Source organism: Typopeltis vanoorti, chromosome 8 (genome assembly GCF_054136105.1).
Source record: "Typopeltis vanoorti isolate ZY-2024b chromosome 8, IOZ_Tvanoo_1.0, whole genome shotgun sequence".
Lineage (NCBI taxonomy): Eukaryota > Metazoa > Arthropoda > Arachnida > Uropygi > Thelyphonidae > Typopeltis > Typopeltis vanoorti.
The window spans coordinates 44,588,732-44,601,160 of NC_143556.1; the positions used below are offsets into that span (position 1 = coordinate 44,588,732).

Here is a 12,429-nt window from a genome sequence, read left to right on the forward strand (position 1 = left end):
TGAGGTATTAATTTTTTTGCCGTTTCTTCGGGCCATGTGTGGACGGATTTGATTAATTCAGTTGTTTTCTTTTTGTTACGTTTTGTGGGGTTGTAGTTAATCTTTTGGTAGGTGTTATGGTCCGATATTAACTGGTTCATTTTTTCAATGTATGTCATACGGTCTAAAAGGCGGTGGAATTGCCTTTATCGGCTTTCGTTATTATAATATCTTGGTTATTTTTTAAGGATTTAAGGGCTAGATTTTTGGTTTTGTTTATGTTGGTGTTTAGTTTTTTGTTAGAATTTAGTATACACGATGTTTCCATTCGTATTTTATCAGCCAGAATGGTGGGGAGGTATCTGAAGGAATTGACAGCCCAAATTATCACTTAGCAAAAAAATTAGCTGCCACACTCAAGGAATTGGTAGGTCAGTCCCCTTCCTACATAAAAAATACACAACATTTCATCAGTAAAATCAAAAACATTACACTCACCGACCAAGATTATTAGTCAGCTTTGACATAACTTCCCTTTTCACCTATGTCCCAATCAATGACACGATCTTGCTCCTACAGAACATATTTCCACATGACATCACGGCCCTTTTTGCCCACATACTCCGCTCCGGATATTTCGTATGGCAAAACAATTTTTACCTTCAAAAAGAAGGTACAGCCATGGGCTCACCACTTTCTCCCCCAATAGCTAACTTTTATATGGAAGACTTTGAGCAACATGCTCTAGAGACAGCATGTCTAAAGCCCAAAATTTGGCTCAGATACGTCGACGATATTTTCGGCATTTACCCCCACGGCTGCGAAGCTCTAAAATACATTCCTTAGCCACCTAAACAAACAACACAAACGTATCCAATTCACCATTGAAATGGAAAAAAACGACTCTCTTCCTTTCCTAGACACACTTGTCACACGTCTTCCCTCTGGCTGTCTCTCCTTCTCAGTTTACCGTAAACCTACACACACAGGCCAATACATACACAAAAATTCTTACCACCACCCAACACAAAAATTAGGGGTCATAAGCACCCTTAAATACAGAGCCCTAACTATTTATTCGAATGAACAGGCTCTAAACCAAGAATACAAAATCATCAACCAAACATTTATCAAAAATGGATACAATAAAAAACTATTCACAAGATCCTCCATAAAGATACCAGTAAGAACAAAAAAGATTTCAAGAATGCTATTGCCATTCCTTATGTTAGAGGCATTTCTAAAAAAATAGACAGAACACTTCGCAAATACAACATGAAAACCACCTTTAAACCCCTAAATAAGCTAAGACACCTACTCAGTTCCTCTAAAGATCCTCTTCCACACCTAGCACACCCAGGGGTATACAAAATACACTGTACATGTAACATACCATACATAGGGGAAACAGGGTGAACTATCCCAATCAGACAAGACGAACACAAACGACACATTAAATACCTCCACTTCGGTAAAACAGGCCTTTCTGACCATGCACTCCAAACATACCATAGAATTGACTGGAAAAATACCAAGTCCCTACACCGCACCAAAACCTGGTTTGAGAGAAAATTTAAAGAGTCTTGTGAAATGCTCAAACACAACCCAAATCTCAACAAAAATGATGGCCTCACCATTGCAAGAATGTGGAGGACCCATCTACAACCTGTATAACATCCTAAACTAGCATTAGAAAAATTCCCACTATAAGTGGACAATCTGGTGACCTGGTGAAGTGTTTAGAACATTCAGTAGCAACTGAAAGAAATCATTTTGTAACTATCCAGAATATTAATACATGAGGACTCTAACAGTTTATTGTAGTTGCATTTATCCATTTATAATATATATATATATATATATATATTTTTTTTTTTTTTTAAATTTATTTTTGTTTTTCTTTTCTATCACTAGAGGTCAGGCTAGAAAAAAGATTTATTAACTACGTAGATTTAGTTTAGTGGTATAGAAAGCATGAGCATGTAGCTTGGTTCTGTATACAGTTGTATTCTTCCGATGATGACCTCGATATAGAGGTCGAAACGTCAAGTTTTATTTTATTTGTAATTAATAAAATAATCTGTTCAACACGTGTGTTTTTGAGTCCCTAAATCTACAAATATGAGATATGGGGTTCCATTTCTCCCCTGTCCATTAGGACATACTGTGCCTACTTAATGTGTGATTAAGTATATGTATTTTATAACTGTAAATTCGTGTGTGTTCACTGGATCAGTTTGCATGTTCTGAGGGACGAAACATCCGAGTTTCTGGGTGCAAAAACCCTCTACCTCTGTATGAGACTGGCTAACTCACCTTTAGTTGAAAGAGACCAGATAAAGGTTCCTCAGCTTGGACAGGAATTGAACCCAGGTCTTTTTGACTAAACAGCTTTGTCTATACTGACTGAGCTGTGGAGGCTCTGTGTGAGGAATTAAAATTTTATAATAAATACCGAGGATTTAATTATAAACATCAATTTAGCTTTTTATTTTTTTCCTGAAAAACTTTAGTGTCCAAAAATCCTTGAATATATCTCGCACCACGATTTTTTAACTTTAATTATTGGGGTAAAAGTTCAAGTTATATTCGAGTAAATACGGTAATTTATAATCCTTTCCTATTTTACCACCTTAAAGAAGCTGCTTGGTCTTATTGCACAAAGTTAGTAGGTGTATATCTACTTTTATAGAATAATAATGCTGTTAAAGTTAGGTTGTTTTTTTTTTATCAGAGTTTTAATTAAAATTTTTATTAGTAATTTTGATGAGCATTTCACGCTTCTGGTTCAGGGTGTGTCACATACACAAATGTTTTGTGGCTAACTCACACATTAAAATAAAGAAGCTTGCAAAATTATGAAATTAAAATGTTTTATACTCAGTTTATTGAGGTATATTGAAATCACCTGCAGTTTGCCATTTGCAACTCTTCTCCCATCCATCCATCACCCAATCTATCCTTCAGTGCATGATAAACAGTCCTGACATTATGAAAGCGTGATGTCATATCGATCTCAAACAAGCAAACAAAGCTTTGATATATTTAATAATGAACTTTATACTTTAGTATATTTCAATTATGGTACTGATTGATTATATTTATCTTTTTATATTAAGACATTGGATAGCTGTATTTGGATTTGTCTTCAAAAAGAATATGCAGCTGCTCATAGAATCCTTGTTGAAACAGTTAAAGGCTTGCAATGGTAAGAACTTGTAATGAATTTTATTCAATAAATACGTGAACATTCATTAATGAGTTTATCAGTGGTGTTTATTATCATCATCATTGGGGTTCGACACATGCGCTCACCCACAACAAGTAGATTTTGCTAGCTGGTGAATAGCTGCAGACTGGACAAAATAGAATATTTACTTAATAATAAAAAAAATAATAGTAATAACTTCTCCAACCTTGTTTCAGCGCACTATTAATTCATTCTGTGGAACTCTTGTTGACTTATTGGGACATATCATTGGGAGTGGTCTTGGGTGAGTAAATTTCTATGCATGGCCAGCAGGGTTTTGCATAATTTGTCAAACCCTATCATCATCATTATCAATTTCATTATATCTACCCTTAAGGGATGTACAGAATACTGTAACAGTACTACATGATTAAGTTTATATTAATACTAATCTCCTGTCACAATTTTCTTCCCATTTAATATGTCACTTGGCAGCACTCCAGTATTTTCAGATATTATATTTCTGTCTTCTCCATTGTTGTCAGATCTTATGTATTTGTCTTCTAGGTAATTCTGACTGCCTCAGTCTGTGTAGATCTCAGTCTTTTGCTAGTAATCTTAGCATTAAATGCTTGTTTTGCTAATATTCCCTTTCCCATTCTGTTTGAGTGATTATATTAGTCTTCTTGCACATTCTAGAATGCCAATAATGTGAAGCTTCTTACTGATCTCTTCATTTTTAGGATTCATCTATTCATGTCCCTAATTTTTCTTAAAACTCTCATATCTGTGGTCTCTAGTGTTTGTTCATCTATTGTATTTCTAACTGAACTCTCATATCAATAAGTTAAATGGCTTGAGCACTGTTTTATAATTGTTAGTCTAGTGTTTTGTCTAATTTCTCTCTTATTCCAAATAAATGTATTCATCAGGCTCCCAAACATACAAGCTTCGTTTTTTTCTGTTGTTTATTTCCATAATTAATTTGCCATCTTTATTAAAATTTGTACCTAAATAGCTGAAATATTTTACTTCTTCTATAAGTTTTCTGAAGGTTCTCCATTTAAAATGCTGTTGAGTTTTCATAGCTTTGATTAGTTCATTGCTAAATTTCATTCCAAATTTCTTACAGCTGTTATTCAGTTTAGTTAGAGAATTTTGGAGACCTGCACTGGATTTCTTTATGAGTACATCATCTTCATAAAGCAATGAACCAAGTTTGATATCTCTGATTCTGATATCAAGTTTAATGTGATCCATATAGATGATGAATAAGAGTACACTCTTGTCTTACACCTAATTTTACATCAAATCAACTTCCTTCATTTCCTTCAGTTCTAATTGCTGACTTAAATATAGATTATGTATTGCTCTGTATAATGTTCCAGTTAACTCATAAAATTGTAGTGTTTTAAAAAAATTTTTTCTGGACATCTTGTCATATGCATTTTTCAGATTCTAGTTATTCTACTTTTTATTGACCATATAGCAAAATAACTCTGAGATTTCTTTTGGCTTAACAAATTAGCTTCATCTCATAATTAGCTGTATCCTTCTTTACCATATGAATTTTTGTATGCATTTTCCAGATCTAGTTGGACTTCCTTTTACTTGCCACATAACAAAATAACTCTGGGATTTCTTATGGTTTCATCAGTTAACTTCCTCCCATAATTAGCTTTGCCTTTTCTTACCATACAGGTCACTCTTACTTGTATGACTCATAGGGCTGATCACCCCCCCCCCCTTTTTTTTTTTAATTCTCCATTCACAACTTTTTTTTTCTGCAACTCCTGCTTAATGATTCTATTCGTCCTTCTAACTATTACCCGATTTATCTTCCTGACTCTGAGTATACACTCTGATAGTGCTTTCTTCAGACACCCTTTCACCACCTTCTATGCACCACCAACATCTCTCCTTTCCAAATTCTTATGCCATAATACTGCTAAAAGGTGACTCTTCAGCTTGTCAAAGGAGTATATGTGGAATTACATTGCTTTGTAATTCCACATATACTCCTTCTTAACAGAAAATTCTGTATGTCTAGCAATCTTCCAGATCAAGACACTCCTCAAGCAGAGGCAGCCTTGCCAGATTAGTTCCTGTTAAGTCCTCTGATGCTATGACCAGATCCAACCCTTTCAAATCTCGTGTCCCCCTCCATTACATTCTGTCTCAGGTAAACAGCTGTATAAATTCAATTTCCTTCCTTCCCTGTGACCATTTCTCCTCTCAGTTTATGTTCCCATAGTTGAAATTTCCCATACTAATTACTCAACTTGCACTCATCATGTTTATTTTCGAATGCACATTATCTACATTCTTCCTTATTTTCTCTGAATTATAGCAGCAGCTAATTATATATTTCATCCCCAAGTGAACTGCCCTCTCATCCCTGTCTCCTCCTGATGTACTTCTGCCCTTTTTGGCTTCAGTTCCTCTGTTATTAGCAGAACTTCCCCATCTGAAAATACTACATAACTTATAGTCATAGGGATAGATTGCAAGGGATATGGTATTTTCTGAGAGGACAGAAGGAACAGAATGGGAGAGGGTTTTGGTAAAAGGCTGTATGCCATGCTGAATTAACCAATGCCAAAAATGCCTCTCCCTTATTCCAGTAACTTCTGTCATTTGTATACATAAACTACAATATTCCCTTCATTTAAGTTGATTATCCTACTAAAGTTTAAGAATCTGTAGAGCTACATATTGCATCATGTGAACACTACACTTACATTTATATTGCCTGGACCAACACTTGCCTGCATCCCTTTCACCAAACAATACTTTTCCATGGCACCTAACCCAGAATCCATTTAAATGTGAACCATCCATCAACCTCATTCCGTGCATCTACAAAAACTACTCCATTCCTTCCACACAACCTGTACATTGACTCATTCACAATCGTGGCTCTTAGCCTCAGCTTTCCTCTGTTATATCATGGCAGCAGACACACAGTTTTTACAATATTCTTATTTGTTTCTACCAACAACTCTTTCATATCTTCTCACATGTCATATCTGTCACCTTCTTAATCATTAGTACCAGCTAAAATAGTCATCTCTTTCCCTTTGATTATGATTAAGAATGTTAGTAACAGCATTACTAACATTCTTAATCATACTCCCAGGGAAATACAAATATGTCATGCTTTCTTTATGCACCCCTCTTATTTTGCTCCTTTTTCATAACCATTTTGCTAGGTGTTTCTCCAACCATTCTATCTTATGTTTTTTTCTTTGGAGAACTTCACATAAGCATGCTATTTCTCTTGTTGTCATTTGAGCATTCTCTTCTTCCACCATTTCATTCTTGCTATCATTCATACTACATGCATCCTCACTTACACTTGCAACATCCTGCCAATGCTCATACTTACATTCAAATCATTGTCATTCTTCTCTTCCCTCTGCCACTTACGCTTGAAACACTTCCAATACACGTGTTTAGTAATTTCACTTTCTTTTCCAATCTTTCACTATACAAAGCAAATACATTTTGCACAGCGAACTAAATCATGCATATTGAAATCCCCCTGCTATTGTTCTATGCATTAGTGCCATGATATATAGTACAGTATACTTATAACAAAATTGGTAATAAAATTGTAAATTATTTGCTTATTGCCTTATAAGCAAACAAACAAACACTTATAAAAATAATAATCTACAAAAAATAAATCAAATTTTGGTAATTATTTTCAAAATCAACTTATCTTTCATCTCCTAAAATCTCAATCACTCAATATGAATATGTAAAATAATAACAATAATAATGCAACTAACAGCATTTACTTATTTTATTTTATCTTTGTCATTCATAAATGCAGTGAAATCATAATAACTTTTCTGTTATTAAGGTTATACTGCTGACAGAAATCAGGCTTCTAATTTTCTAAACTTAGCTGTTGAAATTTGTAATGAAGTTCAGCTGACATTTGGGAATATTGAAGATATCCTTCAGAAAGTTAGAAATCTGCAAAAGCTCTGTGATATGATGTGCAAACAAAAAGTGCTAGAATCAAGGTATAATTTTAAACTTTATATCAAAACTTGTTATATGTAACTGTTAAATATTATTATTATTTGAATTTTCTTTACAGTTGTGCCATCCATCATATTACTATGTCGTGATGTTTATAGATTTGACTGTCAACCATGGATGCATTACTACCTGTATCAGATTTATTAGCTGTTTTTTTTGATGAAGTACATTTAATTGAATATTAATATGATTGCATTATCCACTTAATGCGACACAAAACACACACACACAATATACAATACAAAGTTTATTATTCTCATCACATATACATAATATTTATAAATATACAATTCAAGTATTACTATCATATTTTCTGTTATTTTTTACATTTATTTCTGGCTGATTATTTTATTATAGACAAATAAAAATATTTTCCTTATATACACAAATGGAGTAAAATACATTATCAGATAGTTTTCATTGTTTATAAAAATGTTTAAAATAAGTTAGTAAGTTTTGCATTTTTTTTTTTTAATGGGTGTAACCAAGGGCTGTAGCCATACTGGTTACTAGAAAATTCAATTAGCTCATTATAGTCACTGCAAAATCCAAGTGAGTCTATCTATGAAGGCTCATATAACATGGTATATATTTTTCATAATATATTAGAATCATAACTTGACATAATATGTAAGTTATACTGATTGCTTGTAATATACTTTTAAAATAAAGGTCAACATTATTTAGTCCCATGATTCTCAATCTCTTTTCTGAGAGCATATTATGTGGTTATTGATTTTATTTTATTTGAGAGTTTATTGTAGCTGCTTGTTGCTAGATATTCAAAGGATTTATGAAAAATTTCTTTCTTCGCCTTGGGTACTACCAGCAAGTTCCATCCACAGCATAAACCATAGTCTACATTATATACCAAAAAACTTGTAATGTTCTTTCTTACATATAATATACAACCATATAGATAGTTTCTGTAATTGCAAAATATTATGAATGGCAAACAGATCATTGGTTGAATGTGTGACGTCAGAAATGGCTATAGCTCTAATTATTTTTTTTTTTGTATTCGTATCAGTGGAAGCAGATTGTTGTAGTAATCTCCACCTCAACAGGTGATACCATATTGCAGCGAGGAATTTACCTAAGAAAAGTATAAGCATCTTATGAATGCTGCATTTACAAATTTTTTAACATAATATATTCTGTTAATTACAAACTTCAACTTATTTTAAAAATGTGACGTGGAGGTGCAAATACTTGATTGATTTTGTTTTTTTGACTAAGCTACAGTTACAATTTTGTATGTCACTACATTTCGTTTCATGCCATTTTATGATCTAACTTATCTGTTAATGTGAAGTACATTTATCTCGTTTTATCGATATTAATTTTAAGACCATTATTTCTAAACCACTTATTTAGTTTCAACTCATCACAGTTAATCCGATTTTCTAGATCCTCAAGGGTCATTTCAGTGTATACTAATGCCACATCATCAGCGAACGATATCATTTTGCCATAAAGTTTGTATTTACACAGATCATTAACATATATTAAAAATAGGATGGGTGCTAGCACCAAACTTTGTGGGACTTTGCATTTTATTGTTTTTGTTGTATATTATTTTCTATTATTCAGATAACATTTGAACCAGTCATTAGTAACTCCTTTAATACCGTATCTAGAGATTTTCAGTAGTAGTAGGTCACAATGAACATAGTTGAATGCCTTAGATATATCAAGAAAAATGGCTGCTGTGTACATTCCTTTATTTATTCCATTATAAGTTTTATGGAACTCCAATAGCACTTTTTCAGTATTGTATCTGGATCTAAACCTGTATTGATTAGATATGGTATCTAAATACCATAAAAGCATATGGTATTTAGATAGCTATTTAATCATTTTTTTATTAGAATTTCAATAACCTTTGAGATTGTGGATAGCATAGATATTGGTCTGAAATTTTTTATTTAATTTCTGTTACCTCTTTTAAATAGTGGAATAACTGAAGCAATCTTTAAGTGTTGTATAAATTTTCCGTGTTCAAAAGATTTATTAATAATATATGTAAAGAACCTTAATTTATGTTTCATATTAATTTTTAGACATTTATATGGTCACATCCCAATTTTTTCCCTTTTTTTTTAATCCAATTACTACACTCTTTACCTCATCTTCATTTACTGCATATAGATACACAGAATTCTTAATCCATGGAAGGTGACTCGCATACTTTATCCTCTCTGTAGTACCAAAATCACAACTACCATAGTTTGTAAAGTGGATGCTCATTTCATTAAGTACATCAGTGGCATCATTGTCCTCTAGGAATTCACATGTTTTCTGATTTGTATTACCAATTATCATGTTAACCAATCCCCATTCTTTACTTTTACTTTACTCACTGCCTGCTTTATTTTTTCCTTTAAGTGTTTAGCAAAATTTGTATACTTCAAGCATTAGATTATATGGATTCTTCCTATGCTTATAATAGAGCTTTTCTTTCTCCTTATCATATTTTTAGTTTATCTGTCATCTAGCATATTATTATTATTATTATTATTACGGGCAACTCCAAGGAGTCCTTAGACTCATCAAGGGAATTGTGATTTGCTGTCTGCATATTTAATCATTTTGATAAATTCCTCATATAACAGATTTGCATCTGATATATCATGTTGTGGCAATTGATAATTTTTATGCAATTCTCAGATTTGTTATAATTAGTGCCAATTTTGAATTTTTCATGATTACCTATACAGCTCATGTGAACACTATTAGGTAATGATAGATTCAGTGGTATAAAAGGATCTGTTATTTTGCTAAACTAGATTGCAGTGGATACCTGCAGAAATATTATTAGTTGTTACTACTCTTAAAAATAGTGAAAATTCAAAACCTTGTCAACAGAGCAGTGTCTAAAGCTCAAGTTCTTACAACTGAATGCAGAGAGCTTTTATCCTGATGAACTAAAGTGCTTCTGCAGTGATGATGATAAACTGACATTAGAAATATCTCAATTCAAAGAAATTATTGGAAAATCAACCAGAGAATTAGAAAAAGTGGAAAAGCATTTAACTAAACTTAGACAGGAAGAAAAAGGATCAGAACAAGAACAGACAGGAAAGCACTTAGTAATCATAATATCAATAGCAAGGTAAGTCAGTTAAAATCTAAAAAAAAAAGAGGTGATATATGATGATTCAGTCTTAAAATTTGTGCTTGCTGAGAGACTCACCTTCTAGTTTCCTGGGGGCGAAAATTAAAGATATGACAAACGCAATTGAAAAACAGTAAAGAAAAGTAAAAGAGATGGTAGTTCTGGTAGGTACTAATAATTTAAATAGTGACAAATATAGTGAGAGAAGATATTAAAGGTCTGTTAGAAGAAATGACAAAGAAATGTGAGAGAGTAAAAATTGTAGGTTTGCTACCCAGATATGATAGTACCTAGTTAAGAAGGAGGGTGATGATATCAAATGATTTCACGTGCAGGCTGTGTAAAAGAAATGGATGTGAGTTTTTAGATGTGTGAAGTGAGACTGATGGCAGAAAAGACGTATAAGAGAGATGGCCTGCACTTGAATTCATTTCTTCTTGGAATGAGACCTAATGCAGAGAGTCATGGAAACTAAATCATCAAGGGAGGAATAGGAAAAATTTGTGTGAAAGTTCAGCTATGGTATGCAAACGTGATAAAGATTTCAAACATGGTTATGTATGTGGCAAAGAAATGGAAAAATATGCTTTGTGTTTGGACCTTTTAAGTATGTCTGTGGAGGGAAAAGAGAAAGTTCTATCAACAAGGCCATATAGATCACACTAATTATAAGAATAGGCTAGGTGGTAATTTATTATGTCTATACACAAATGCCAGGAGGGTCAGAAACAACAGGGTTGAGTTCGTTGCTTTATTGAATATGATGTGGCCTAAGATTGTTGACATTAGTGAAACCTGACTATCGGAATCAGATTATGGTAAGTGGGATCAAGTGTAATGGGTATACTATTTTTAGGAATGAAAGAAGAGACAGGACAGGAGGAGTACTCCTACTACTAATGATATCAGATGACTTAAGTTCAGTTAGGGTAGAAAAGAAAACAGTGATAGTAACAACTTCCCCTGTAGCGCTAAGTTTGAGCCTATCTGGAGTGGAGGCTAACAAAATGAAATATATAGTAGGGTGTTGCTACAGACCTGGCAGCTCAGTTGCAGGGGATGAAGAAATGCATCACCAATTTAGCTTTATGGGTACCAAATGAGTGATCGTTATGGGCAACTTTAATTTTCCAAACATTGATTGGGTAGTAGATGAGAAATCTCATGATAAGAAAGAAGAGGAATTTATTGAATTGTTGTGAGACAACTTTCTCAAGCAGCATGTGAAAGAAGAACCTCAAGGTCATAGTGTTGGATTTGCTCATATTGTCAGAAGGAGTCTCTGCTAATAAAATGGCTATTTTACCACCAGTTGTGACAGTTATCGTGCCATGCTTTCTTGGGAAGTATCTAATTATATGGATGTTCCCATTAGAACAGGTTACATGCTGAACTACAAAGCTGGAAATAATGATCATCTTAGGAGAATACTATCTTTGGTCAAATGGTATTGGTTACTGAATGGGAAAAAGTCAGCAGTGCACGAGAATCTTTGAAAAAGTGCTTAAATGAGGGTATCTGAATATATCCCTAGCATTTGAAGAATAAATAGGTTGGAAGTGAAATGATGTGCAGCTTTATTAAGCAAGAGATCCACAAGAAGAAGATGATATGGAAAAAATATTGTGGGAATAAGAGTAAGAAGAATGGTATGAAATAAACTCAGGCCAGAAAATAACTAGTATTGTGCGGAAAGCTAAATCGGCATATAAAAAGAAATGGGCCAATCAAGCTAAAGGCTATCTAAAAGAATTTTATCATTATCCACAAGCAAAAGAAAGAATGAATGTGAAAGAATAACTTTATTGAATGCAGATATACTCTGGTGTCGGAAGCTAATGAGATTGTTCACTTTGCTAAGATATATCAACCAGGTGTATGTAACATGATGCACAGTGCTACTGCTACATTGGATGAAGAGTTATAAAGATTCATGAAAATGAGGTTGAAGAGCTGTTGCATAACTTGGATAAGAATTTATCAATAGGGACAGATAGAATATCAGCCCATTTGCTAAAGAAATGTTCAGCTAAATTGGCTAGGCATTTCACATGTTTGTATAACTTGAGTCTCAGTTTAGGAATGATAC

The 12,429-nt window shown here is 33.2% G+C and overlaps 1 protein-coding gene across 3 annotated transcripts in view; it reads left to right on the top strand.

Annotated features, from left to right (window-relative positions):
• The window catches only part of Swt1 (Swt1 RNA endoribonuclease), a 368,135-nt gene that overhangs the window by 241,131 nt on the left and 114,575 nt on the right, over positions 1 to 12,429 (top strand). For all 3 annotated transcript variants that reach the window (XM_090396646.1, XM_090396647.1, XM_090396648.1), the window contains 2 exons: positions 3,099 to 3,187; positions 7,038 to 7,203. In XM_090396646.1, coding sequence (XP_090252772.1) covers positions 3,099 to 3,187; positions 7,038 to 7,203 — 255 coding nt within the window. The remainder of the gene's footprint in view (positions 1 to 3,098; positions 3,188 to 7,037; positions 7,204 to 12,429) is intronic.